General features: G+C 38.4%; 1 protein-coding gene across 19 annotated transcripts in view; it reads right to left on the reverse strand.

Annotated features, from left to right (window-relative positions):
• LOC105498726 (TLE family member 4, transcriptional corepressor) overlaps positions 1–25,836 on the reverse strand; it is a 155,371-nt gene that overhangs the window by 90,689 nt on the left and 38,846 nt on the right. For 8 of the 19 annotated variants that reach the window (XM_011771009.2, XM_011771008.2, XM_011771015.3 and 5 more), the window contains 2 exons: positions 23,434–23,496; positions 9,048–9,122 (listed from right to left, as the gene is read on the reverse strand). In XM_011771009.2, coding sequence (XP_011769311.1) covers positions 9,048–9,122; positions 23,434–23,496 — 138 coding nt within the window. The remainder of the gene's footprint in view (positions 1–9,047; positions 9,123–23,433; positions 23,497–25,836) is intronic. The other 11 variants (XM_011771014.2, XM_011771013.2, XM_011771019.2 and 8 more) reach the window with 2 other exon arrangements.

Genomic DNA, 25,836 nt, shown 5'->3' on the forward strand with positions numbered 1-25,836 from the left:
TAGAGTAATCCAGGGACAGACGGAAGCGGCCAACATGGCTTAAGAACAGCTGAATGAAGAACATGAGTGGTATGTGACAATGGAAAGGCTGGTGAAGGAGGGGTCACCTCACGAAGAATCTTGTAGGCCATGGTTAGAAATTCAGACTTTTTTCTAAATAAAAGGGGTAGCCATCAGGTTTTCCAGGGTTTTTCATTTGCTTGTTTTTTAAATTTTTTAGAAATGAAATCCAGCTGTTGCCCAGACTGGTCTTGAACCCTTGAGCTCAAGTGATTCTGTAGCATCCCGAGTAGATGAGACTATATATATAGACGGCACCACCACACTCATTGTGGCTTTAAGGAGAGGACCAATAGATCCTATTTCTATTTTATAAGAAGGTCACTCTGGCTGCTGTGTGTAGAATGAAATATAGAAAGACAAATGCAGAAACAAGGTAGACTATCAGGAGGAGGCTGGAAGAGTCTAGCTAAAGGCGTTATTTGGACCAGGAGGAGATGGAAAAATGCACTCAACCTTGAGAGAAACGTTAGGAGGCAGAACAGACACCATTTCTGATGACAGAAAGTGTTTACATTGAGCTTAGACCCTTTCCCTTCATCCATCAGCCACTCTTTAATATACTGATGATAAAGACCTGAAGTACTGAGGAGTGCTGCAAAGGGCAAGGAAGTACAGGAAGAACAAATGCAAAATGGAATGGAGAATATCAATAATGAAAGCTATAGTCATCAAGACAGTATGGCACTGGCAAAAGAGACGGCAACAGTTGATTGGAGCAGTCCAGAAACAGACTCATACATATATGGTTAATTGATTTTCAACAATGGTGCAAAGACCAATCAATGGAGAAAGGACAGTCTTTTCAAAAAATAGTGCTTGAAAAACTAATCCATGTCCACCTGAAAAAAAAAAAAAAAGCCCTCAACTTAATGCATATATCTTACCATAAACAAAAGTTACACTGAATCATAGGCCCAAATGTAAAACCTCTACAAGAAACCCCAGAAGAACATGTTTGTGGTCTTGGGTTAGGCAAAGATTACTTACAGACAGCACCAAAAGTAAGTCCATAAAGGAAAAAAAATGCCTAAGTTTAACTTTGACATTTTAAAATGCCTAAGTTTAATGTTAAATTATAAATTGGAAGAATTACAAAATACACACACAAAAAAAATCCAAAAAATTAAAGAACCCTTAAAACTCAATAATAAAATAAAACTGAATCATGAAAAAAAAAAAAAAGAAGCAAAGATTTGAACAGACATTGTATTAGAAAAGATATAGAGATAGCAAAAAAGACACTTAACACCATTAATCGTTACGAAAATGCATAAAAAACATAGTATGTACTATTATGCACCTATTAGGATGGCTAAAAGAACCTTCCAAAAACCTGTAATTCCAAGTGCAGACAAAGATGTAGAGGAAAGGTTTTCTCACGTGTAATATATTAGTGAAACTGCAAAATAGTAGAATCACTCTGAAAAACAGTATGTCAATTACTTGGAAAGTTTAATGTGTACTTACCATGTAACTCAGCAATCCCACTTCTAGGTAATCACTCAAAAGATATAACTTACATTCACTTACTTAAAATATCCATGTAAGAATGTTTCTCATGGCTTTATTCACCCAACTGTCCTTTAAGGAGTGAACAGATAAACTAGTATATTCATACAATAGATATCACTTTGCAATACAAAGACACTAACTACTGATATGAGCAACCACATGGACAAATCACAAATGCCTTATGCTAAGCGAAAGAAGAAAACTCGGAAGGCTACATGATATGTAATTCCATTTATATGGCATTGTCAAAAAGGCTCGCTTTGGGAAGAAACATTTTCAGTGGTTGTTGGGGGCTGGGATAGAAAAAAATAACTGACTACAAAGACTAACAAGGGATTGGGGTGGGGTGAACTAGCCTGTAGCTTGATTGTGTTACACAGCTGTATTCAGTTGTCAAAACTCAAAGACTTACACACTGGAAAGGGTCAATTTTACTTTTTGCAGATTACATCTCAATAAATCTGATGTAATAGAGAATATCAATAATGAATTTCTAAATTCCTAATCCAAATATCTGAAAATATATCTGCAAATATAAAAAAAATACAAATTTGTAAATGTATGCAGCCTCATTCTTATGTTTTTTATTAACTGTTTCTCTTTACTCTGTTATCTATGGAAACTAGCTTTATTGAAATTAAAATGCATTAATTAAAAGTTGATTATTTGTTGTACAAGGTAATATCATCAGCAAGCTTACAGCTACCAAAATTTTAATAGAATGATTTAAATGTAACTTGAGGATCATTTCAGAATATATTTCAGAAGACAATTTAAAATATCACTCAAAATGAAAATAAAATATGCCCCTGTAATAGGACATTGGTGAAAGTACTCAAATATTTACTGAATGAATGAATGAATGGACATATCATTAAATAACTCTTGCTACTCACTAAAGAGTTCTAACCTTTTCACAAAGGTCTTAAGGACAACACTTAAGACCACAAATGCATTTTTGGGGTAGTAGGATTCCCAAATCGGTTTCTTAGGGAGCTTCAAGGCAACAAAAGTCCTTAAAAACCTCACCTACGTGCTTGACAGTTAACCACAGTCATTAACCCTTTAGTTGCCTATCTGGTGTGAGACTGCCTCTCACAGCCCATCCTTCTTCCCTCCGTCTCAGCTTCGAGGGGCACAAACCAGTCTGACACCACAAGGAAAAAGGTCTCTGACTATATAGAAGGTGGTGATGCTGCTTGTAGAAACACTGCTGGCAGGAAATCATCAGAGAATTACAAAAGTGGACACAAAACCAAAACAAAACAACCTACAAAATGGGGTGACACTCTGGAACTGCAAGCTTGCAGGTTGCCTTATTCTCTGTTTTAGTCTGTTTTTCTATATAACAGTTCCTCAGACCTCTGCATAACCTCAGCCTGCCGAGCTCTGTGGATCTGGGAAAACTACTTTCTTCTCAGCGGAATCCAATGCCCATATCCCTTCCTCAGATACATCTACCCAGACACATTCTGCAACTCTTATAACGCTTTGAACTCAACTCTACAGCGATGGAAGTGGGGGAGGAGGAAAGGCTAGCTCAGCCCCAAACAGAAAGAAGAACTGTAGCACTGCTGGCTAGTACCAGTTTTGGAGGTGAGAGGATAGACTGGCTTCTAGAAATTTCTTCCAGAGAAGCTTTGTCATAGAAAATAATGGAGAGCACATCACAAGCACAAATCAGAAATCCTATTCCTTACCTAGTGTTTTTTGGGCGTCTCTGAAGTGCAGGCAGAGTTTTTAAATTACTTAAATATATGAGAGTCTTTGTTATGAGAGAAGGGAAATTACTGCCTCTTAGAGCCTCATCAAACTGTAGCAGAAAGATTAGATTATGAATACATCATTCAATAATGTAGTCCCCTGCTCCATGGCAAATGAACCAGCTCAGAAAAGAAAAAGGGTGAGGGGCAGGCATACCCACAGAAGAAAAAGAAAGAATGTGATATAAAACTGCTTTGGTTTTCCTGCCATGAGTTTGGGGAGCGCAGGTAAGCAAAGCCCTCCAAGTGAGTATATCTTCAAGCCAGCCCCTTCCCCCACTGCGCAAGCTGTGTGGGTACACGATGCAGACAGTGGCCAGCATATTTTATAAAGCCTTTAAGCTCCAGGCACACTATTCAGTAAAGACAGTAACAAAGCTGAAATAACAATCTCTGAGGAACCTATTTTATAGCTCATTTTTAATTTCATTCTGTATTACATACATCTAGAAAACACCAACAGTAATCAGCTGCAAGAAGCAGAAAAAGATAGAGAAGCTCACCTGTAAGTTTACTAAAAAATATTTATTTAAAAAGTAACAAAAGCTGAGTTGTACAGTTGAGCTGTTAAAGAATATGTTTTATGCACAGAACTCACATCAGAAAAAGAGCCCTGATTCTAGTACGTGACTACAATTACCTACCTACACTGTAAAGCCCCCTTAAGTAGCTTCAGGCCGACAAAATCAAATCCTAAGTGTCTGCCAGGAAAGTGGAGGGACAGGGCTTGGCTACAGGTAATTTCGAAATGATCACAGAACAGGAGTAGGAACCTATGAAAAGTGAACCAGAGAAGGGGAAAAACTCAAACTAAACACATATTCTCCAGCCTATCACTACTGTGGGCAATGGAAGCTCCATCTTACTTGAACCTCTTGTGGAATAGTATAGAAGGCATCTTACAGGTGTCCCCCCCCCCCAAAAGAATGCGGGGAGCGTTCCACTAACTCTGTTTCCCTGTGGGATTCAGGGTTACCCAATGCGGCTGTAATTCCTGCACATCCCAGGCTGTGCTTGTGGAAGTGAAGGGTGGATTTCCACAAAGGTTTCCCACAAAGCACTGGGGGAAAGCAAGCACTTCGCGCTGTGGCTGACTGGAGGTGCTGTCAAGCTGTGGGACACATGTTGTAGTGGCAAGGGCTGTAGAGAAAGGAACTGAGGGGTACACGGTGGGCCCAGGAAGGAGAATACTTTTGTAAAAAACATAAATTTTTAAATTTAATTTCAAGTGGTGTGTTACTGGAGGCCATGTATCCACAGAGGTATACTTCCTACACTTGCGATGTAAGGGAGGGAAACACACACACACATTTTTATATATACCCACATATTTATATCTTTCCCTTTCTGCCTAATGGCTAAATCGTTTAAAAAGAATACAAGGAAAATGATCACGGTGGCTCATCCAAATGCCTTTGAAACTTAAAATGGCAGTTTTGAAATCTGTAACGGAAAAAGGGAGACATACATTTTTAAACAGTCATACTGCAAGACCCTCTTGCCATGTTGTCAATGTAGAATACACACACACACATACACACATACACACACACACATTTAAGGTTCAATCATATGACAAGGAGAATAAAACAAAATACTAAGCGGGGGGACCCCAAAGGTATTGTCTTTCTTTTTTTAAACTAAGTCAAACACATAGGATGGTAAAGGCAAAGGCATTTAAATCATTTCCTTAGTAATACAAGTAATATTTAAATAGATTTAATAGTGCTGCTCCAAACCAATGAATTATGGGTTTAAAACCTATTAAAATGTAATGTTTTTTTCCTGAGCTGAGAGGAAAGAGATTTAAATCCACTGAATTTTAATATTTCAGCTTGAGCTGCAGGAGGTAGAGAAAGTCCAAATGAACTATTCCATCAGCACCATTCAAGCATGAACATTTTAATCAGTTTTACTTCCTTGGAGTTCTCTAACACAGTTTACGCTGTCATTCTGAAAGCACTTAACACAGAGAGTGTGAAAAACCACCAAGGCTTGTTATTGCCTTCACAATTGATGGCAAATAATTTTGCAGACTTCCTATCATTAAAATGTCACTGCTAAAAATTGAGGTTCAGCATTTCTTGTGCTAAACTGCAATTCCTACAACACCATGGCATACCTGTTTCCTAAGGGTTTTTTGGGGGTGGGGGTGTGCTTTTTTCCAAACGCATACATTTCTATCATTTTTTTTTCCCCTCAGAGTTAGGTTTAAAAAGTGGGTTAGTTTCCAAAGGAAACCACATTGTCTATTTTCATAAGTCAAACATTTTCTTTTCCGCTATTCACACTGACTAAACTTTTTTTCTTAATGGTAGTTTCTTTGGTGAAATTCTTATGAGGTTCCAAGTCAGCCTCCTTTATTAAGCATAACCACATTCACACAGCATGTACTGATTATATAGTGTAATGGATTTAAAAAGCATTTTAAGATAGTCAGATGACTCAATTTAATAATACAGGAAATGAAAACATCATTTCTAATTAGATCATATTACTGATTTAAAACTACAATTTGTGTGTTGTTCCAACAGTGTGATCTCGCAGAGCTTCTAATTTAAAAACACAGTGGCTAGCAGGACACATGACAAAATCAAACTAGATCCATAACATTCCCCTAACCCATCTGGGGGAACTTGGGGAAGGCCTGAAGGAAATGTGTAATACCGCCAATTCAAAACAAAACACAAAATATCAACGATGGGAAACCAACACAGGAATTTTCCTGATTTTCTTCCTTATAAATAAAAGATAAATGCTATTTAACTTATTTCAATCTATCAACAGTTTTAAACTGAACATGACCTGTGAAAGAAATCATTATAACTATGTTTCATTCCATTAAACACAACTAGCTTATTGTCAAGAGAACAGCCGCCTCTCCAGGTTTCGGGCTCACGTCAGCATTCTGCATTTAAACTGCATGGATCACTGGTTTGGCTCATTTACCAATGAAGGTAGAATAATATTGCAGAGTTAAAAAGGTGCTTCATCAGATTTCATTAAATCTGGGAACATTTGCTCTTGTCTGGATGGTGTGCATACATATAAGATAGACACATATCAGTGATAAATAAATGAGGGTCTGCAGCAGGGGCTTAGACGGGTCTTTGCCTCTCATAGGAAACTGTCATTCCTTCAGTGCAGAAAATCACTGCTGACTACATTCTAAAAACCAAGTAACAAAAATCTCAAAACTGACCCCTAGTTGGTTTTGGTAGCGGGTCAAAATACCACCATCTCACCCAGCCATCTATGCTCAAGGGACAGCGAACAGCAAGTGCCTTTAAAATACTACAACGTTACAACTCCAAAAACTACTGGATGCAAGCCACTACCATGGCTAAAAACACAAAGAGAACATCAGCAGCAAAAATTCGTCAAGTGAGTTTGTAACTGAGCTCTTTCCTTCTCACTTGGTTTGTGGCTCCCTAAAACTGTTGGGTTTGTTTTCCTATTTCTGCAATCTATTTTCCGGAATAGTCAGATTATGTGATTTCTGACTCCATTTTCTGCTCAGATACCAAGAGTTTGGAACGCTCATCAGATCCAACTATATCCAAGTATATGCCGCTTTGATAGCACGTAACGCTACTTTGATAGTATATACTGTTGAGTTAGTTCTTTGAATAAGTTTTTAGGTCACAAAATTAAGTTAGCTTTATTTTAATAATTAAATCCATATAAACACAGTATGTCAGTAACTTGGCTGCAGTCTAATAAATCCTCATTTCCCCAAGAAAAGGCAATCTGCCATTCCATTCCAAATAAAGTATATAAAAATGAATAAATACAAAACTATATTAAAAATATTCTTGCTCTGAAGGGAAGGGAACTTGTTATGATTTTATATCTTCCCTCATATTAAGCAACATCCAACACAAAAACAAAGCGTTTTTTATTTAGCTTAATCTCTCCACTGTACAGTCACTGAAATACTCAAAAAAAGGGGAAAAAAAATAACCTATTCTGTTTTCCTAGAAAAGGCTGCCAATCAGACATAAGGCAGAATGGCTATCTGTATTTGAGTCATTCATACAAACAGTAAACACTAAGCTAAAAATGACCCAGCAACCTCTCCTGTTAGGGATCACTCTGCACATTCTCTCCATGTTAAACAGTAGAGACAGTAGAGAAATGCAGGTTCTATCCCTTCTGAGCCCTGGAAGATTTGGTAACAAAAATATCCACAGTGAATACAACACCTGCACTTGTACACACACTTCAAGGGAGCACAGCTGGTTTATACATATATACACACACACACACACACACACACACACATACACATACACTTAACTTTAAAATTAAACCTTTCTCAGCTTTTTAAAACTTAATATACTGTTGTTTCCTGGAGTTTTTGGAAATGAAAACCAATTGTGAAATGTATTCATCTCTACTATCCGTCCCTTCTCCTGCCCATCACAGAAAATGTACGACAAACATTATTCATGATTCTACATGGCTTCTTCTGATTCAGCCTCTTCTTTCCAAGGGGCACTTTGGAGGAAATAAAGGTCACTCTTTTCTATTCATTACATCTACTAATTTCCTACCATTTTTTTTTTTGGTCAGAGGGACACAAAATATAGCTCCAAATAGCCCATTAAAAAACAAGCTACAATCAGGCTATTGCGCCCTCAACATCAGCAGTGATCCCAGAGTTCTGATTTCCCTGTTAAAAGACAGAGGAATAATTGAAGCAATATCTTCACTTCAGATTGATTATCAGGCGACCCTTATCCACATCTTCACTCAGCAATTTGAATTTTAATGAAAGTAAATGAAATAATTAGCATTTCAAAGTATGTTTGATACACTGACAGAAAAAAAAAAAGACTTTTGTGTATAATCTATACACAAAAGAAAGTATTTGGGAGGGGATAGAAAGAGGAAAGTACAGTTGTAGTGTCTTCATTAGAATAACCCAAGGAACTGCCTGTACAATCTGCATAAATATAGAGGTGAATATTATGCTCTTTACAGCTGTGATTTCTCGCCTTTATTATTATTTCTAAGTTTCAGCACATTATTTTATTGCCTGTTACATTAATCTGAGAAAAAAAAAAAAATATATATATATATAAGCAGAGTTGAAGTGACTGCCCAAACCCATGAATTCCAGCACAATTTCTACGCAACATTAATGCCACTATTGCTAGGAAGGATTTTCTAAATGGGCCACTGATTTTTTTTTTTTTTAAGTGCAGTTCATCAATTATTTCTACTTCAAAAGGACACTAACCCATAAGAGCCACTCATGACAAGGGAAGGAAGAGTAAGTAGAATGGGAGATGTGAAAATATACATCTCATTAAAAATGATAGTAAGATACTCTACATGTTTATTTGAGGAAAGATAAAAGAAACCAGGTCATTTTAACGTCATAGTAATCCATCTCTCTTTTTTTTTTTTTGGCCTAGGTTAGCAACAGAAGCTGATTGCAAAGAAAAGAAATATGAAAAAGAGCTATCTAGTCTCCTTAGAGGAGAGTTTTCGTGAACACATCAACTTAAATTGGTGAGAATGTGATCCAGAGTTTCTGAGGCAGCCATCAAATTTCACAGGAGATTGAAGGCAAAGTGCTTAATTTCATTTTGTAGTCATCTATTGCTTTTTGCCCCTTTGGCGGAACAAAATGTGAAAAGAGAGAGCGAGAGAGCTGATGACAAACACTAAGATCAGAGCTAAAATGGAAAGGCCACGTACCCCAATGATGGCGTTCAGTTCTGCCATGGTCACCTGCTTGGCCCGTTCCACAGCCTGCACCACTTGTTGCTGGTGCTATAAATGAAGATCAGAAACAGAATACAATTATTTGTTTTCTACTCAGTCAAGAACAGCTTTTCCTAACATGTCCTCTAACTTCAATTACATGCAAAACAGCATTCGGGGGATCTCCAGGTGTCCAATACAAGCCTGAGGTGATGGATGACTAGATGTCTATGGTATATCTGGGTCCACAAAGTTGAGGAGTCACTGGGCATCCAACTGCAGGTACCATCTCTGTGACCCCATGAAGAATGCTCCTTGACAACAGCTTAAATTTCACTTTAAAGTTATGGTACATTTTGACCACACATCTGCTATCAGTACTAACAAACAAAACACAACCCATCCCACTTGCTTTCTTTGTACCCACTCCCTTTTCTCTTTGCTGTCTACATTAAAGTTTTTAAAAATTATTTCCTGGAAGCAATTATTTTTAAATTTTCTCCTGATACCGGTTAGCGTACACACCGGAAGGACATACAGAACGCAATATACATGTTTCTTCTGGAAATGTACAAATTGTTCGTGTTTTCACTCCTATCATGAAGGGCTGCATATTTAAAAGAGATCAAAAACGTAGAACTCAAGTTTAAGAACTTCAGGTATTTCTTTTAAATCCAACAGAAAAACTAAAGCCCACAAAAGTGTACGATACTTTTTTTTCTTCGAAAAACTAGGATGGACAGTGCAGGAAAATCCCTCCATCCACGATTCAGTTCCAGTGAGAATAAGTAAGAACTGAGTTTAGTAATTTTTGTAACAGAAAAAGTAGCACAGAAATCTCTGTACGGAGGCACTCATATATATCTAGACACAAAAGTGCTTACAAGAATTACCTCCTCCAAATATTATATAAATATTATTTCCCATTAAAACATTTGACCACTCTAGTATCTACAGTCAATTTTGGTTTAAAATCAGTCTTACTGGGTTTCTTTCAACTTGGTTTAGTGAATGAAGAACCAAAGGAACTGCGCTGTGAAACAAGTACTCCTCTGTATGCCTGAAGAGTCTTATTTTGGTTAATCTCAGTTGAAAAATTTAGCTAACTTTCTTCACTTATTTGAGGTGAGTACGAGCTCAACTACCACACTGCTTAATACACACAAAGAGCTATCAGTTCAATGTGGAATTCTCCATGAACCACCTGGTCCCCCTTCCAAAACCCTCAAATATACAGTTACTGAGATTAACTAGGGTGACCATTATTTTCACCTCTGAGCTGTGTGAGGGGAATGGGGAGGCCAGGTGGAAAAGGAAACCACTTTAAATTAATTATCTACAATGTGATGTTTTCACTCTTGGTTTTCTAATAGAAATGCATATTTTGTGTCTATGACTAATGGAAAGAAAAATGTCAAATAATAGACCATTGAATCTTAGGCTTTTAATAGACTCTGATTATTAAACTATATACTTTTTAATTTTTTTTAATTGTAGGCGTTCCAGTTTCAAAGCAGGAGCTTAAGAAGCAATCCCGAAGTCTGTCTATAGATATGTCCATTCCATTCCTTTACTCCTTATAAAATTTGCCAACATGGAAGGAAAGTATTTCTTTCTCTGAAGCAAGTAAAAATCTTCAGGGATTTTGAAAATATTAGAAGGAACAGAAGGGCACAGTCAATAAAATGGCCAGCAACTGTCATTTCAGGTTCCCCTAAAGCCAATCTGGCCATGTATGTATACTGAGCACTTACTATGTGCCAAACACAGAGCTCATGTTCACATTTAAGACAATGTGATTCTCTCGGTGGTGAAGAATGGCAGTACTTGGAAAACAAACAAACAAAAAGTAGGATAGAAATGTTCATGGGATTTTCCACCTTTTACTTTCCTATACTCAACAATGATATTGGTTAGCATAGACACCGGAAGGACATACAGAATGCAACATACATGTTTCTTCTGGAAATGTGCAAAGTGTTTGTGTTTTAACTCCTATCATGAAGGGCTGCATATTTAAAAGAGATCAAAAACGTAGAGCTCAAGTTTAAGAACTTCAGGTATTTCTTTTAAATCTTTGAAGATTTAAAAGATTTAAAAGAAACTTAAAACTTCAGAACTAAAACAAAGGACCACACTTAGTCACATCCAACACAGGTATCATTCATTCTACTCACACATTCATTCATTCAACAAAAGTTTTAAAGCTCTTACTGTGCTATTTCTCCCTGTTACTAATGAAATATTATCTGCAAGTATTCAAAGAATAGTTTCCATGAGACAGAGATATGGAAAATACATCTACTTAGTGCCATTCTACCATGAAGACTGTTCAACACTTGCTTCATGAACTAGATTCCAATTGCTAAAATGGGCAAAGATGCCCTAGGCAGCAGGGGATATCTTTCTGCACTGGCATTAAAATCAAGTGCATTTCTTGAGAAAACCGGAAACACACACCAGTGAGCCATAACTCTGACAGCCTAAAGAAACTCCTGCTATAAAGCTAAAATGACAATGGAAGTCATGATTCAGCTTCTCCTTTTGACAGCAATGGCCATGGGCTGATACAGTATCTGAACTTTACCTGCAGCTCAGAATTCTACTTCCCTATTTCTGCTTACAACCCGTGAATCATTCACTGTTTAAGGACCTTTTGAATAGAAGCTCCCTAAGGCAAACAATGCCTCCTCCCCTATGTGCTCTGAAAGCACCAGAAACACCCATATATTAGCTCACTCAGCCACACCATGTAACATTACACTACAGCCTGAGGAAGCACCCACCAGGGAAGGTGAGAAAATTAAAACTCAAACAGGAAGAAGGGGCAAAAGATTACATACAAAAGAGAAAAATGAACACGCAAGGAAGCCCAAAGTACTCCTGTAAACTGTCCCAGGAGGCATTTTTTTTTTTCCATTTTCGGGTTTTAACAAATAAGCTCTCACTCAGAAAATATAGCAAGTTTTTCACATCTTCTTAGAACTATGAGGGCTTTCCCATTATGTCTGCCTTGTCTTCCATTTTCCCTTCCCTCCCCAATCTGTCCTCTCTTCCCACTCCACCCACATCTCATTTCCTCTTCTACTTCCTGCTTGTTCCCTCTGCCACCAAGCCAGCGCTAGCACCAGAGCGGCAGGTCCAGCCAATCTGCAGAGAGCAACAGTGTTGTCATGCTTACTGCGCCGGCTGCTCACTCAGATACAAGTGTCCTGTTTGAACGTGCCACCAGTGCCACCAAATGAAATGCCACTAAGAACGTATTAATGAGCCAAGGGTAAGAGAGGGGGCCTCTAACTGGGATTGTGAAGAGACAAAACAAATGCCCAATTATTTATTCTTTAAAATACTGTAATTTACAATTTAAAAAAAAAATTCTAAAAACAAAACCCTTAGATTGTGGTGATGGTTATACGACTCTAAAGTTACTGAGAAGTATTGAACCATACACTTAAAATTAGTGAATTTCATGGTGTGTAAATTATACCTCAGTAAAAATAATTAAAAAAAAAAAAACAGTGACTTAAGTAATACAAACATGGTTGCAGGGGAATGGGCCAGTAAAATGAAATTCTGTACATTAAATCACTTGCCTTACTTCCATCATCATAAAATTATTTTTGGCATTTGTTCAGAAAAAGTATTAATATTTTTTTCTATAAGAAACTAAAATAATACAAGCTCATAAGTCCAACAAAGTCTGCTAAAAAACAGACCTTAACAAACCAGTAGTATGTCTATAGTAGCTGTTTAATGCATATTTCTCAGAGGGTATTATGATGAGAACACCTGTCATGCCAATGTACAGCAACAGATGCAGTACTTCTAATAAAAAACAGTAACAAAAAGTTACAGCACACCTTAGAATTTTAAAAAAACATAAAACAAAAACAAAAGAACTCCCCTAAGGAATAAATGAAACAAAAAGACAAAATGTTGATTATTGTCGATGTTTAGTATGGGTACCTGTAGGTTCAGTATATTCTCCCTCTACTTTTAAAGTATGCTTCAAACTTTTATAAGTTAAAATTTTTAAAAAACATTAAAAAAAATACTCCCCGTATTGACTGGGGTAGTAAAGGAGTATAAGGGTAGAGATAGATACAAAATGAAATAAAATGAGCTAGGATTCTCATAATGAACATTAATTAAAGTCTCCAACATGTGGCGAGGTGAAAGTAAGACCAATGGCCCTGCTTCTCACACGAAGAACTCATATACAGAGCACGTCTTAGAGGAATACAGGACAAAACACAGAGAGAAGTTTTAGGAGGAAATGCCCAGCACACTTCCCAGGGCATCTGGGAAGCCTTTGTGTTTTTTTCATCCATTCATTCTAATATTTATTAAACACCTACTATGCACCAAACACTGTGGTAGGGAGACACTGTGGTTAGAGTAAGGAACAAGAACCAGTCTTTGATCTCATAGAATTTAAACTCTATCAAGGAAAACAGTCAGTGAATTAATGCTCAAAAGGCTCTATAATTACAACTGGAGGATAACTTCCATAAGAAAATTACAGGATGCTATGCAATCATTTATCAGGGAAATATCTTAAACTAATCTTGGCGCTAGGGGAAGATTCCCTTAGGAAGCTGACCTGACAACTGAGACCTGAAGGATTTGCAGGAATTCTGCAGATGAAGAATGAGGAGAAAAGAATTCCAGGCAGAGGGAAGAGAACTGGGTAGGGGCCTTAGAGGAAGAGCAAGAATGTCTGTGTGGCTGCAAGAGGTAGAGCAGGGAGGGGATGCAGCTGCAGACAAGCGGAGTAGAATTTCGTAGGGCCTTCCTGGGTATGACAAGACATAAGCAAGAACACTTTAAAGTAGAAAGGGTGTGCACACAAAGAAAAATAAAGACAAATGGATGAAGACGTGAGTGTAGCACCGGAATGCTTTAAAGAACCAGGTATTAGTGGGAAATAAATTCTAGCAAGACAGAAGGAGGCCAAAAAGGGCTTTGCATGACATGCAAAAAAGTTGGACTTTATCCTGGTAGGAAATGAGATGTTATTAAAAAGTTTTAAGCAGCTGTGTGCTGTCAGTTCTGCATTTGAGTAAGATGGATCTGGGAAAAGTAAAGAAGGTGGATGGCAGAGAGGTAAACCAGGTTGAAGGGTGAACAGTTAGAGGGCTGCAATATTCTAGAGTGAAAGATACTTAGGCCCGAACTTGGATCAAATGCCCTTTCGGCTAATAGGAGCCATTAGCCACATGTACTTAAGAAGCCACTCATAGAAATTCAGAACTGCAAAAGGCCTTTAGAGATCATGAGACCCAGATACCACAGTACCGCAGGCACTATTAACAATCAACCAACCAACCCACAAAAGACTCTCCCTATCTCCAAAAGCATGCAGATTTCTAAACGCTGTCTGGGCCAAGCGGATTGGGATGGTGGAACTACAGTACCAACCACAACCCAAAGGCCACTGATCCACTGAATGAATCTCCTCTGTCACACCCTAACCAGTTTCTCCTTGAGCACCTCCTGTGAAAGGGAATTCACTACCTCATGGACAAGCTTTTTCCATTTTGGGATAATGAGCCCTAATACTAAGTTGAAATCTACCCTGTCATAAATTCTTTCCCACTGGACCCAGTTTTGCCTCTAAATTCTCCTCCATTGACTGACACTCAAAGTATATGAAAATGGCATAATGCATGTTCTCAATTTTATCTCTTCCAGGTTAACCATCCTCAGGCCACTCAACAATTTCTCTGTGTCATGGGCTCTAGCCCACACGTCCATCCTTCTGGCTAGTCTCCTTGTAGTGCACAATGTGTCTAGAACACAATACTCCAGGCATGGCCAAGCAGATCAAATTCAAGTGAAAGTGTCATTCCATGTCTGCTAAGTCAGGCTAAAAAATCCCACTAAAAGCCTTTTTCAGCAACTCTATTAAATTTACTGGTACAAATCAACTTTAAATTTAACCCAATCTCCCCAAATCAGCCTTTCCTATACAGTATTCAAAGAAATGTTAATTTGATACAGTTTGCATATTTGTCCCAGTTCAAATCTCACATTGAATTGTAATTCCCAATGCTGGAGGTGGGGCCTGGTGGGAGATGTCTGGGTCATGGGGGTGAATCTCTCATGGCCTGATGTTGTCTTCACAATAGAGTGAGTTCTCACAAAATCTAGTCCTTAAAAAGTGTGACACCTCCCCTCTCAATCTCTCTCTCCCTTCTTTTCTGCTTTCACCATGTGATATGCCTGCTCCCACTTCGCCTTCCACCATGAGTAAAAAAAGCTCCCTGAGTCTTCCCCAAAAGCCAAGTAACGTTGGTGCCATGCTTGTGCAGCCTACAGAACCATGAGCCAATAAAGCCTTTTCTTTATAAATTACCCAGTCTCAGATATTTCTTTATAGCAATGCAAGAACAGCCTAACACAGTCACACAAGAAATTAAGTATTACTTTAGATATTCCTTAAACACATACATACACATACACGAACACAGCTTTAATTTGGCACATACCTGGAGGTTGGTAAACTGCAGGTAATCTCAGCACCACAAAGCTTAGAGAGGGTAAATATGTATACCTGGCTTCCCAAACAATTTTAGTTGTGGAACATGGGATTAAAACTCTCAGGAGCACACTACTGACTGCCTACCTGGCCTTGCCTTCTCCACTCTCACTTACATGGGGACAAGGCATTCTTCACAGATAGGTAAGCTCTACAAATTCACTGCTGTCCAACAGAACTTTGGGCAATGTTGGAAATGTTCTGTATCTGTGCTAATAATATGACAGCCACTAGCCACATATGGGAGAATACTGGGCACTTGAGATGTAGCTAGAGTAACCAAGAAACTGAACTTTTAATTTTATTCAGCTTTTCATAGCTACTACTGTATTGCACAATGCAGCTCTACTCAAGGTACCTTCAAACTTAGCTCCACTAATAATAATCTAATCACTACTTAACTAAAAGTCAAATAAATGAGTCAGTTCCCAAACACTCATTAATTTGTTGAGACATACAAATAAAGGTTGTCATAGCTGCCTTTGGATAAAACCCCACATTTAAACCACAGGAAAGTTAGTTCTACCTCCCGAGAATCATCTTTCACTTCCTGAGGTCAAACAGGCCATGACGCCACTAGATGAATCTCACCAAGCAGCCACTTGTCACCAAAACACATGGTCAGGTACAGCAAGCCAATCAGCCAACCACGGAACGTGGGACAGAATTACGCTCTCTGATGACCCATTCGGTATCATGAGAAAATATACGTATTTTAAATGAAAAGTTACCCATGCCCACAACCTAATGTGAAAGTCAGAAAACTGGACCAAATCCCCAGAAGCCCCAATCCGTGTCTATTATTCATTTTAGGACATTCTTCCGATATACGGCACTGTCACAACATATCACCAAGACGGACAAAATGGCTCCGACCGGGAAGCAGATGTACCCTGTGCAGGCTGCTGGCACTTACGCGAGCACTCTCTAAAGATGGTCTTAGGGCTGGCACTGCATGCTTGCCAGGGGATCTCTGCAATGTTAACCATGCTCTCCTATACCAAACCCGTTATCACAAGTCATTGATTCCTTACAAAGTTAACAAGCACTAAGACAAGTTAACCTGGCACAATTGTAAGGCGATAACACTGCCACCAGTGCATATAACCACTGCATTTTCTTCATTTCCTCCCAAAGGCACAATATGAAAGTGACTGATCACATTTTTCAACTTTCATTTCACAATTATTCTATACATGCAAAATGTGGCTCCAAGTAATTCAGTACCATATTAACCCAGGTGCCCAAGTAAACAGCATCTGAGATATACCCATATATCATAATGTAGTAGAAGGGGTTTGTTTTCCATCAAATTACATGGACCAAATTTATGGCATGTCCAAAACAGGAGTTTATGTATCGTTTGATATGACTAGCTTTTCCAGCCTATTGGACTCGTAATTCAAACTCATACTATCACTATTATGTAACTGACTATTATTTTCTGCCATATAAATGCAATGGAGAGTGCCCAAATGCTAGTTGGTACTATGTGTTAGAAAAACTAACAGGGCGATACAAACCAAGTTTTAAGTTAAAATTAAACTCGCACCAGAGAGCATTCAGGTTGGTATGGAAGTTCCCTTTTCCCTAGGTAAACATAAGCATAAAAATGGAAGGTTTCCATTTTTAGGTCCTAATTTCCCTTTTATATTCTAAATAGTCTAACGATCAGAGAACTATTGTTAAATATTGTAAAAAGAATAATGTCTTCTTTGTTTCATTTGTTAAACCAATATTTTCTTACAATAACTGATGCAAGGGAAAAACAACTCTGTCCACGGGCAAGCGCAGCCCCCGGTGTGCTCCTCATCGTCTCTGTGAGGACTGGGCTGCAGGGCTCCACCACCAGCCTCTAAGCAGCTTGGCTTTTGTTTCAACTCAAAAAACCACCACCACCACCGAAAAAACAGTCATAGAATTACAGGAGTGGAGAAGGAGGAAAATGTCCATCCTCCTTGGCACCCAATGATAGAAACAAGTCTGCTAATAACAAGGTTAAAAATGAATGCCATTTCTCTAAAGGTAACAACGACTACAAGTTTAATAAATGAGAATAAGGAAGCCACTGGTCACAAGAAACTCAAATACAGACAGCCCACAGAGGCCATACCGTTCATGTAGGTTCTTTTCCATCCCCTGTGAATGTATGAATGTATGATGTGTGACTCTTCTCCAACATTTGAATGGTAAGAAACTTCTATAACAAGAACTACGCATTATTTTATATCTTATATAACTGAAAAACATGAGATGTGCTAATTACATAGTCAAAGCTAGAGTTTATTATGTAAAGATAAACCATTAGCAGTAACAATAATAATAGCCATAATTTTTATTTTGTGCATAGTATTATGTCTGGAAGCAAGTGACAGTTGTCCCCCAATATCCCTTCTCTTACACTGGTATAAGTTTTAGGGGGGCATAATGGTCACTCAGCTAAGACTACATTTCCGTATCTCCCTTACAACTATCTGTGGGCAGGTAACTAAGTGCTGGCCACTGTAAAGAGGGCAACCTTAAAAGGATATAACTTGCCCATTCCTTTCTCTTTCCTACTGGCTGAGGCTAGGGCAAGACACAATGGTGCTAGGATGATGAACGCCAATATAAAAGGAACCAAATTCACAATATCGTGGAGTCACCAAATTAGCTGCAGATGGCTTCGCTGCCAACTGTCACTATTACCTGAGAGAGAAAGAAGCTTTTTTTTTTTTCTTGAAAAAACCACTGTTCCTTTAATCTCTGTTAAAGCAGCCAAACATTCAGTGAGGTCCTTTCACACTATCACGAATCCTCATATAACAATCCTACAGTACAGGTATCCCATTACACTGAGAAGCAAACTGCAGCCCAGAAAAGCTAAGTATTTTGCTCAACATTGTAAAGAAAGCAAGTGGCTGAGCCAAGATTTAGTCCTGGGTCTGGCTGACCTCCAGCTTTTATCACATTGCCTCTTGCCTAACATGGCTCTTCCAATGAATGTGCTCCTTGTTACTGAAGCAACAAGTTTCTGAAAAATACAACTGTACCCTGGAGAATGATTTTCAACTATAACATAATAAACTTTTCACCTACTGACCTAATGCTTTTCAAGGGTTTGAGGTTCTCAAAGATCTTAAGAACACCTTGTGGATCACTGTGAAACATACACTAGCCTAAAAGTGATCCTTATAGGGATCCTTACAGTGCAGAAAACACAACTATCCTCCAACAGGTCCTCAACTAAGTGCACGGTATTTCCTGCTTAATCTAATACGTTAAGACAAATACCTACTGGTTTACTAAAAAAATAAAATATTCCCTTCCTCCTGAAAGACAATCTGTTGGAGCTAAATGTCCATTGTTGGAAGCAGCTACTGGAACTGCAAGGCCTAGCTAACTCCACAGGAAGACTGCCAACCAGCTTGTTTTGAAATATTACCTTGAACTCTTCCCAGTTTTTACTAAGTCATTCCTTTCCAAATGTCTAAGGACCCAAAATAACCTGAAATAGAATCTATTTCCCTGGAAGTAAAATAGGAAAAGAGTGGGTGGGGAAAGGGCATTCCCTATGCCAAATCTGTTACATTTTGATACATACAATACACATTGTAAAGGTGGGCTGACTCTCCTTATTCTATAGGAATACTAAAGCTTAGAGAGATCAACTTTGCAATGCAAAGCTAGTGCAGAGGGAGACCTAGCCCAATTCTAAATTAGCAGAAATGCTGTCCCTTACTGCCAGGGTGTAACAGTGATGCAGAGTTTTCAGTCCACCTTAGACTCTCTTAGATATGTTCCTGGAATTGGGGGGTGGAGGAGGAGCTGTTACTGGGACACTGGAAGCAATACAATATTTATTGGCAATCCTCAGTTTTACTAAGGACCCACTGAGGCCTAACGATCTATAAGCTATATCTCAAAATTGCCAATGGAAACAAACAAAAACACAGATTTTTGGCTAGTTCAGGGCCCTGGATTCACTTTTAATTTTCATTTTTTCTTCTATAAGGGCATTAGAGAGGAAGATAATCAATTCACATTCTTCCCAAATGCAATGATTAGAAAAGGGAGGAGAGTTGGTTCTAGGTCCTCCCAAGAGAAAACAGAGCTCCACTGCTGCTACTGTAGTTAATACTACTAGTCAATGGCAGTAGGTGATTACTATGTGCTAAGCTACCCGGGTATAATCCCAAGTAATCTTCACAGACACTGGATGTGTTTCACGCTATGATTAACTTCATCATACAGATGAGGAAACTGAGGCTTAGAGAGGCAAATCACTTGCTAAAGGTCACCCAGCTTAGCCCGGTTGGAGTAAACCACACGATTTGTAATAGGGAGGCCAGGACCCAGATCCAACTGTCATCATCCTGGCATCTCTTGTTTATGGAACTGCCAACTCAGAGTTGATATTTATAGTTCTTCCCCTGCAAATGAGACCGAAATAGGGAAAGGAAAGAGCTTCCCATTTACCACCTTGAGATTGCTTTTTGAAGAAGAAAGTTGAGGCTTATCCATTCCTAAAAGCTGAAAAGTGAAGTGAGAGAAAAGAGCAGCATGGGACAGACGAGGGTTCACAAGGTTTTTCTAAATTCTGATACTGAGAATCTTGTGACGTTCTATGAACTCCAAGTGATGGGTACTCCCTTTTCCTGACAGGAGCTGGCAGTATCTTTGTCAAATGCTTGTACCTCTGGAAGCAGCTGTACGTGAGTGCAACAGCACATCATTAAAGAATATGTTGGCTCTAATATTTTTAAATGTCTTTGTAAACTCTAATAGGAAAATATTTTTCTGTGATTTTTATACACAGACACACTTCAAATACTTCTGAACTACAATTATACAACTCATTTCTAAAAAGGAAAAGTCTTGAAGTTAAAGCTAAATTTATTTCATAGTTATCATTCAGTACTATATAATTTTTTTAAGTTTAAAAAAATGTGGTAAACCAGACGCAAGCAATATTAAGCAGGTATATTAATCAACACATGGGGGCTAAATTAAAAAGAAACTTCATCTAACAGTATGTAAATATACCCCTTGTTCCCATCAAAGTCCAAAAAGCCTGACTTCAGATGTTCACAATTGCTCCAGCCACTGTTTGGTTAGCTTGTGCACTACTCTTCAGGAATTGTTTTGCTGTTTTCTAAATATGATCATTTAATTTTTAAATAAAAACATTTTAAAATAAAGTCTAATGCAGCAGCTGCCGTTTTGGCAGCGAGACTGTCACACAGAGAGCCGGTGTTAAAAGATCAGATTAAGAGCCTTCAGTCCTGGCACAGAGTGATGCTCACAGCCATGCAAGAGTGATTTTCCATGCCTCTGAAGAGACAAGAAATAGAATTCATCTTCCTCTAATAACCTGCTCCTCCCCTCCCTCCAGATTATGGTCCATCTGGCTTCAGGGCAGAAGCAAAGAGTCCAATGCTCACAGAATGCACAGAAGAAGAAACAAGGTGGACGATGTTCAGATAAAAAAACATCAGAGATGCCCTGATTTGAAGGAAACAAACATGTTTGTGCTCACACAATAAAAGATATAGACATACCTTAGGAAACTAGAAAAAGATGAGCAAATTAAATCTAAAGTAAGCAAAAGAAAATATATACACAGAACTGGCATTTAGAAAATCATGGCATAGATCAAGGGTGTCCAATCTTTTGGATTCCCTGGGCCCCACTGGAAGAAGAAATCACACACACATCCCATTTTATGTGGGCTACACATAAAGTACACCAACGATAACTGATGAGCTTAAAAAAAATTGCAAAGAAAAATCTCATAATGTTTTAAGAAAGTTTACAAATTTGTGTTGGGCCACATTCAAAGCTATCCTGGGCCACACGTGGCCCACAGGCCCTGGGGTTGGACAATCTCGGCATAAATCATTATCATGAGTCAAGGATTTCAACCAAGAAATGTCAAAGTATTTGGGAAATAAACAGTTCAGGGTATGACAACAGTTAAGTATGACACTTTTCTTCCCAGACTAGAGCAAATGAGTTGTAGTATCTCCCCATGGCTTTCATCTACAGGTATAACTCCCTAAGACAATTAATTTCAGTCCAGTCTTGCTCAGCACCACTACCATTATACATTCTGTTCCCACTGGGCCTGCTCACACAAACAACATAATTCATGTGGGAAAACAACTCATTGTCAAATCAGCTTCATCGACATCCCTAAGACAACCTTCCACTTCTGAACACAACCCACAGATCCTGCAGAAATGTGATGAGACCAAAGCCGTACCAGTGATCATACTCAGGGGTCTGTGCCTACAGAGGCCCAAAGTCTAATACCACCCCAGCGATAATTCCAACTTTTCCCTGTCACCTTAGAACATGACATCCTAGCCTGGTTACAGCTCTGTGGGTCACACATTCTTTCCATTCTCCATCCCCATAAAGCAGAGTTGCTTGAAGTAAAAAATACACACTAGTCTGGATCAGGCAGGGAGCAGTCAGGCTTCCAAAAGAAATGCAAATGCACCCCTTGACTCTCATTCACTAAGCCATCTAATCTAGTCATAAGCAAATCTTAAGTAAAAACAGGCCAATGGGGATATGACTGGTGGTAGGTTTTGTGGTTACAGCTAAAGGAGGAGAAAAGACAACATATCCTTTGTTTATCAAGACCCAAAAGAGCATGTGAATTCAGAGTGTCAACAAGACTTGTGAATAGCAGTGCCCCTCCCCAGTATATACCTATGAAGGGTACCCACAGTTACTCAAGTCTAACCCAGTTCAGACCAAGGAAAAAAATCATATATAGCAACCTGCATATCTGTAATACACGTGCTCAAATACTGGCCACACAACATCGGCACAGCCCCGCTGGCAGGCAGGTGAATGAACCTCTCTCCTGAAAAGCAGTGACCCAACACTTACAGAACAGCTGAAAGGCAGGAAGAACAGTGCCTCTGTGCCTTCTCAGCCCAAGGCACAAAGTATTGCGTATTGCGGCTAAAGACATGCAGCTATTTCATTAGCTCCTTCCTTCTTAAAGTGGATCTTACCTGAGCAAATGAAGGCATTCAGTAATCCAGAAGCAAAAAATTATCTTTTTCCAGTATTCTCACTTCAACTTTTATAACTACCAAAAGCAAGCAGGGAGAGAAAAAAAAAAAGCCACAAGGAAGCCAACAAGCACTAGAAATGCATCACTTTATTTCAACCTGTGCCTGTTTGCTGACAGCATGCACTTCCCCGGAGGAGAGCAAGAGAACTAGTGAGCCGCATGCCGGGCCTTAGCAATGTGCTAAGCCTACCATCACCAAAGCCTAATTTTGAGAAAAGTAGCACTCAGAGAAACGAGTTCATTGAGTTCATCTTGCAGATCTTTTCCCAAAAGCACAATAATATAAAGACTTAATCAGGTAACAAGAAGTAAATGTTTAAAAGTAGCTAGCCAAAAGCTTCATTAGTTTGTTTATTACATAAAGTCTTTCCATTTGATATGTCTTCTGCCAATTCTTAATGCCCAATGACAATAGTACAGAGTAAGCTCCTGTTTTCCTGGTAATTTTTCAGTCTACCCTATTAGGTACCATTATGACAAACAAGCATAATTCTGAGCAACACTACAAAAATAGCAAAATATTTTAATGACTGAATTTTGCTTAGCCCAACTAGAAAATATTCCATTACATAAACACATTTAAATCATATTCCACAGAAAGTTATTAAGGTATACAAGTTGGAGTGAGAACACTGTTTCTTAGAAATGAAAATAAAATACAAACACGAAGAGACTGGCAAGGCCAGAGAGTCAGTTCTACAATCCCTTTTCTGCAAAACCACTAAAATGGCAACTTCTAGTCCAGTGCCTAAAATCAACTACCTTACCTCTTGGGACAGGAAAGGAATGACTTGTGCACAGATAGCATTCAGCCTCTTGACAATCTCTGCCTGCAAAAAATAAGGGAAAGGAAAGCAATAAAGAGAACAGTCAGCTGGTTACAGATTCCCGAAATATTAACAGGATGATATTAAAACATACTTTATAATTTGGCTGGCATATTTCCTAAGGAAGAGGAAAACCATCTCATCAGCAAGCCCATTAAAAGGAAGCAATGACAACAGTGCCACATTAACAGCACAATTTATTAACCAGCATTCATCTTAACAAGTTAACCTTCAAGCATCAGGGCAATATAAAATGGAATTTAATTTCCATGACTGGAAATCAGTTTTCAACAGCCTTCACCAGGACCCTTGCTCATACTAACATTTTTCATAAAACCTGCAGTCTTCTAACTCTTAAGAATTTAGATAAGTAAAGATCCATTCTTTCCTACATCTCAACTCCTTCAATTAGCAACTCATTGGATTTCTATACTTGTGGCCTTTGCTTTAAAAACACTGGTGCTGTGATTTTAAACTCAAGACCCTGAACTTCTGAAACAGCAGCACCCAACCAACCCAAAAAAGTTGGTTAATTCAGATTCTTATAAATTCTTGGAGAATGAAATGTTTTCTTCAACCATAAAAATTTCCAAATGTGTCCTACCAGGGTTTTCAGTGTACAGAGGTTGAGATACGCTAAAATCTTATTACACTTAGCAGAAAGCAATCTGTATGTATCTGGAAACTATCCTTGGGAACTTTTTTTTTTTTTTCCCTGTGGATATGCAAAAGTCCCAACAATGTCAGAGAACAGTCTATTTTCTAATAATTTTTAGAAGTACAGACATTTTAAACCAATAAGATGCTACTGTAAGTTAAGAAAAACAAAAAAACAAAACAAAAAAAAACCACTACCTGTTTTCTTTAAAAAGTTACCCACAGCTTTACCAATGTTTATCTTAATTTGTATTTTCAGATGGTGCTTTGTATATTCTGTGATGTATAAATACATAGTTTTTTTAATACACATACATACAAAATAGTTTATATTTTAATGATGGAATGGAGGAAAGACAGCTAAGAAGAATTGAAAGACAGAAAATGTAAAGCAATTACTATCCCTAAGACATTCTTAAATTCCATCCAGCGTCAGTTCCTCATTTTATGAGAGGCCCAAAATGCCTTTTCTTGCCAAGTCATTACCAGAATGACAGTGACACTCTACTTGTGCAATCTAGGCTTCCTTCTTTCATCAGCAACCCTTCTAACTGTGTAGCTATGCAATCTTTTAAATGCCAGCACCTTAAAAACTTTGCCTGCCAAAAGAAAACACAAATTCACCATGAAGTTTCAAACCTAAGCTTTCCATTCCAGCCTGCATTCCTAACAAGATGGACAAAAACCCAGCACCAATAAGCGGCAGTGAATAAGGACCCAACTGTGCTGACCTGATTTAATTTACTGCACTGGCCCCATGGAGCATTTAGCCATCCTTTAAGCATGCTTAAGCTACCATGAAGAGCTGCAATGGGAATCACCAAACCACTCTCCACCTGGACGAACATACCACAGTGGTTATGGGGTGAAATTCCAGGGTGAGCTAAGAAAATAAAGTAGCATTCACCAGGCTGAAAGTACTGCGTCTCAAAGGCATTTGGTTGTTAAGCTTTTTGCAGGGAGAGGTGGAGGGGGAGAGAATAAAAGATAATGAGACACTTTGGGGCAGACCAAACTGATGATTCTAATGCTTAGAACCATCTGCCAAGCATATTTTCTTCATTATGTTGTTTACATAAATAAAATAGTCCCTTGCTAGGAGGGCTGAAAAATGTGTGGGCACATAAGAAAACTGAGTTCTTTAGTTTGCCTACATAATCTAGACAATAAAAACTACTCTAAGGAAACTTATTCATCTGGTGAAATAAAATTTTGGACCTAGGCTGTATTAAGTCTGAGCAACGTTTTTTTTTTTTTAATTCTACATTTTCTTAAAAATAAATGTAAAAAGGAGACGAGTCTTTTTACTAATCACGTAGGTTAACACACACACAACAGAAACGGGAGGGTAGAAACCTTCCAGACTTTTGTTAAAGGTCTCCTTTTGTTTAAAAGACTTCTTAATTTCTTTAAGTTGTCATGCCAATGGATTTTCATGGTCAGGCTAATTGGCAGTTGGGGGGTGGGATATGTGTGTGATTTCATAAAATTAAGCAGGTCATTCTTCACTTTGAAAGCTAAAGTTGCCTCGGAAACACTGCTGCTCCCATGGTCATCTAATTTTGCCTCTTTTGTCCCATAGGACCCAGCTTTAGGGAGGCATCATTTATTTACAGGCCTTTCCACTGGGCTTCAGCGATCAGCCAATAACACTGTGGACACACACTTCTAATGGCCTATGTTTTG

The sequence above is a fragment of the Macaca nemestrina genome, chromosome 14, assembly GCF_043159975.1.
Source record: "Macaca nemestrina isolate mMacNem1 chromosome 14, mMacNem.hap1, whole genome shotgun sequence".
NCBI lineage: Eukaryota > Metazoa > Chordata > Mammalia > Primates > Cercopithecidae > Macaca > Macaca nemestrina.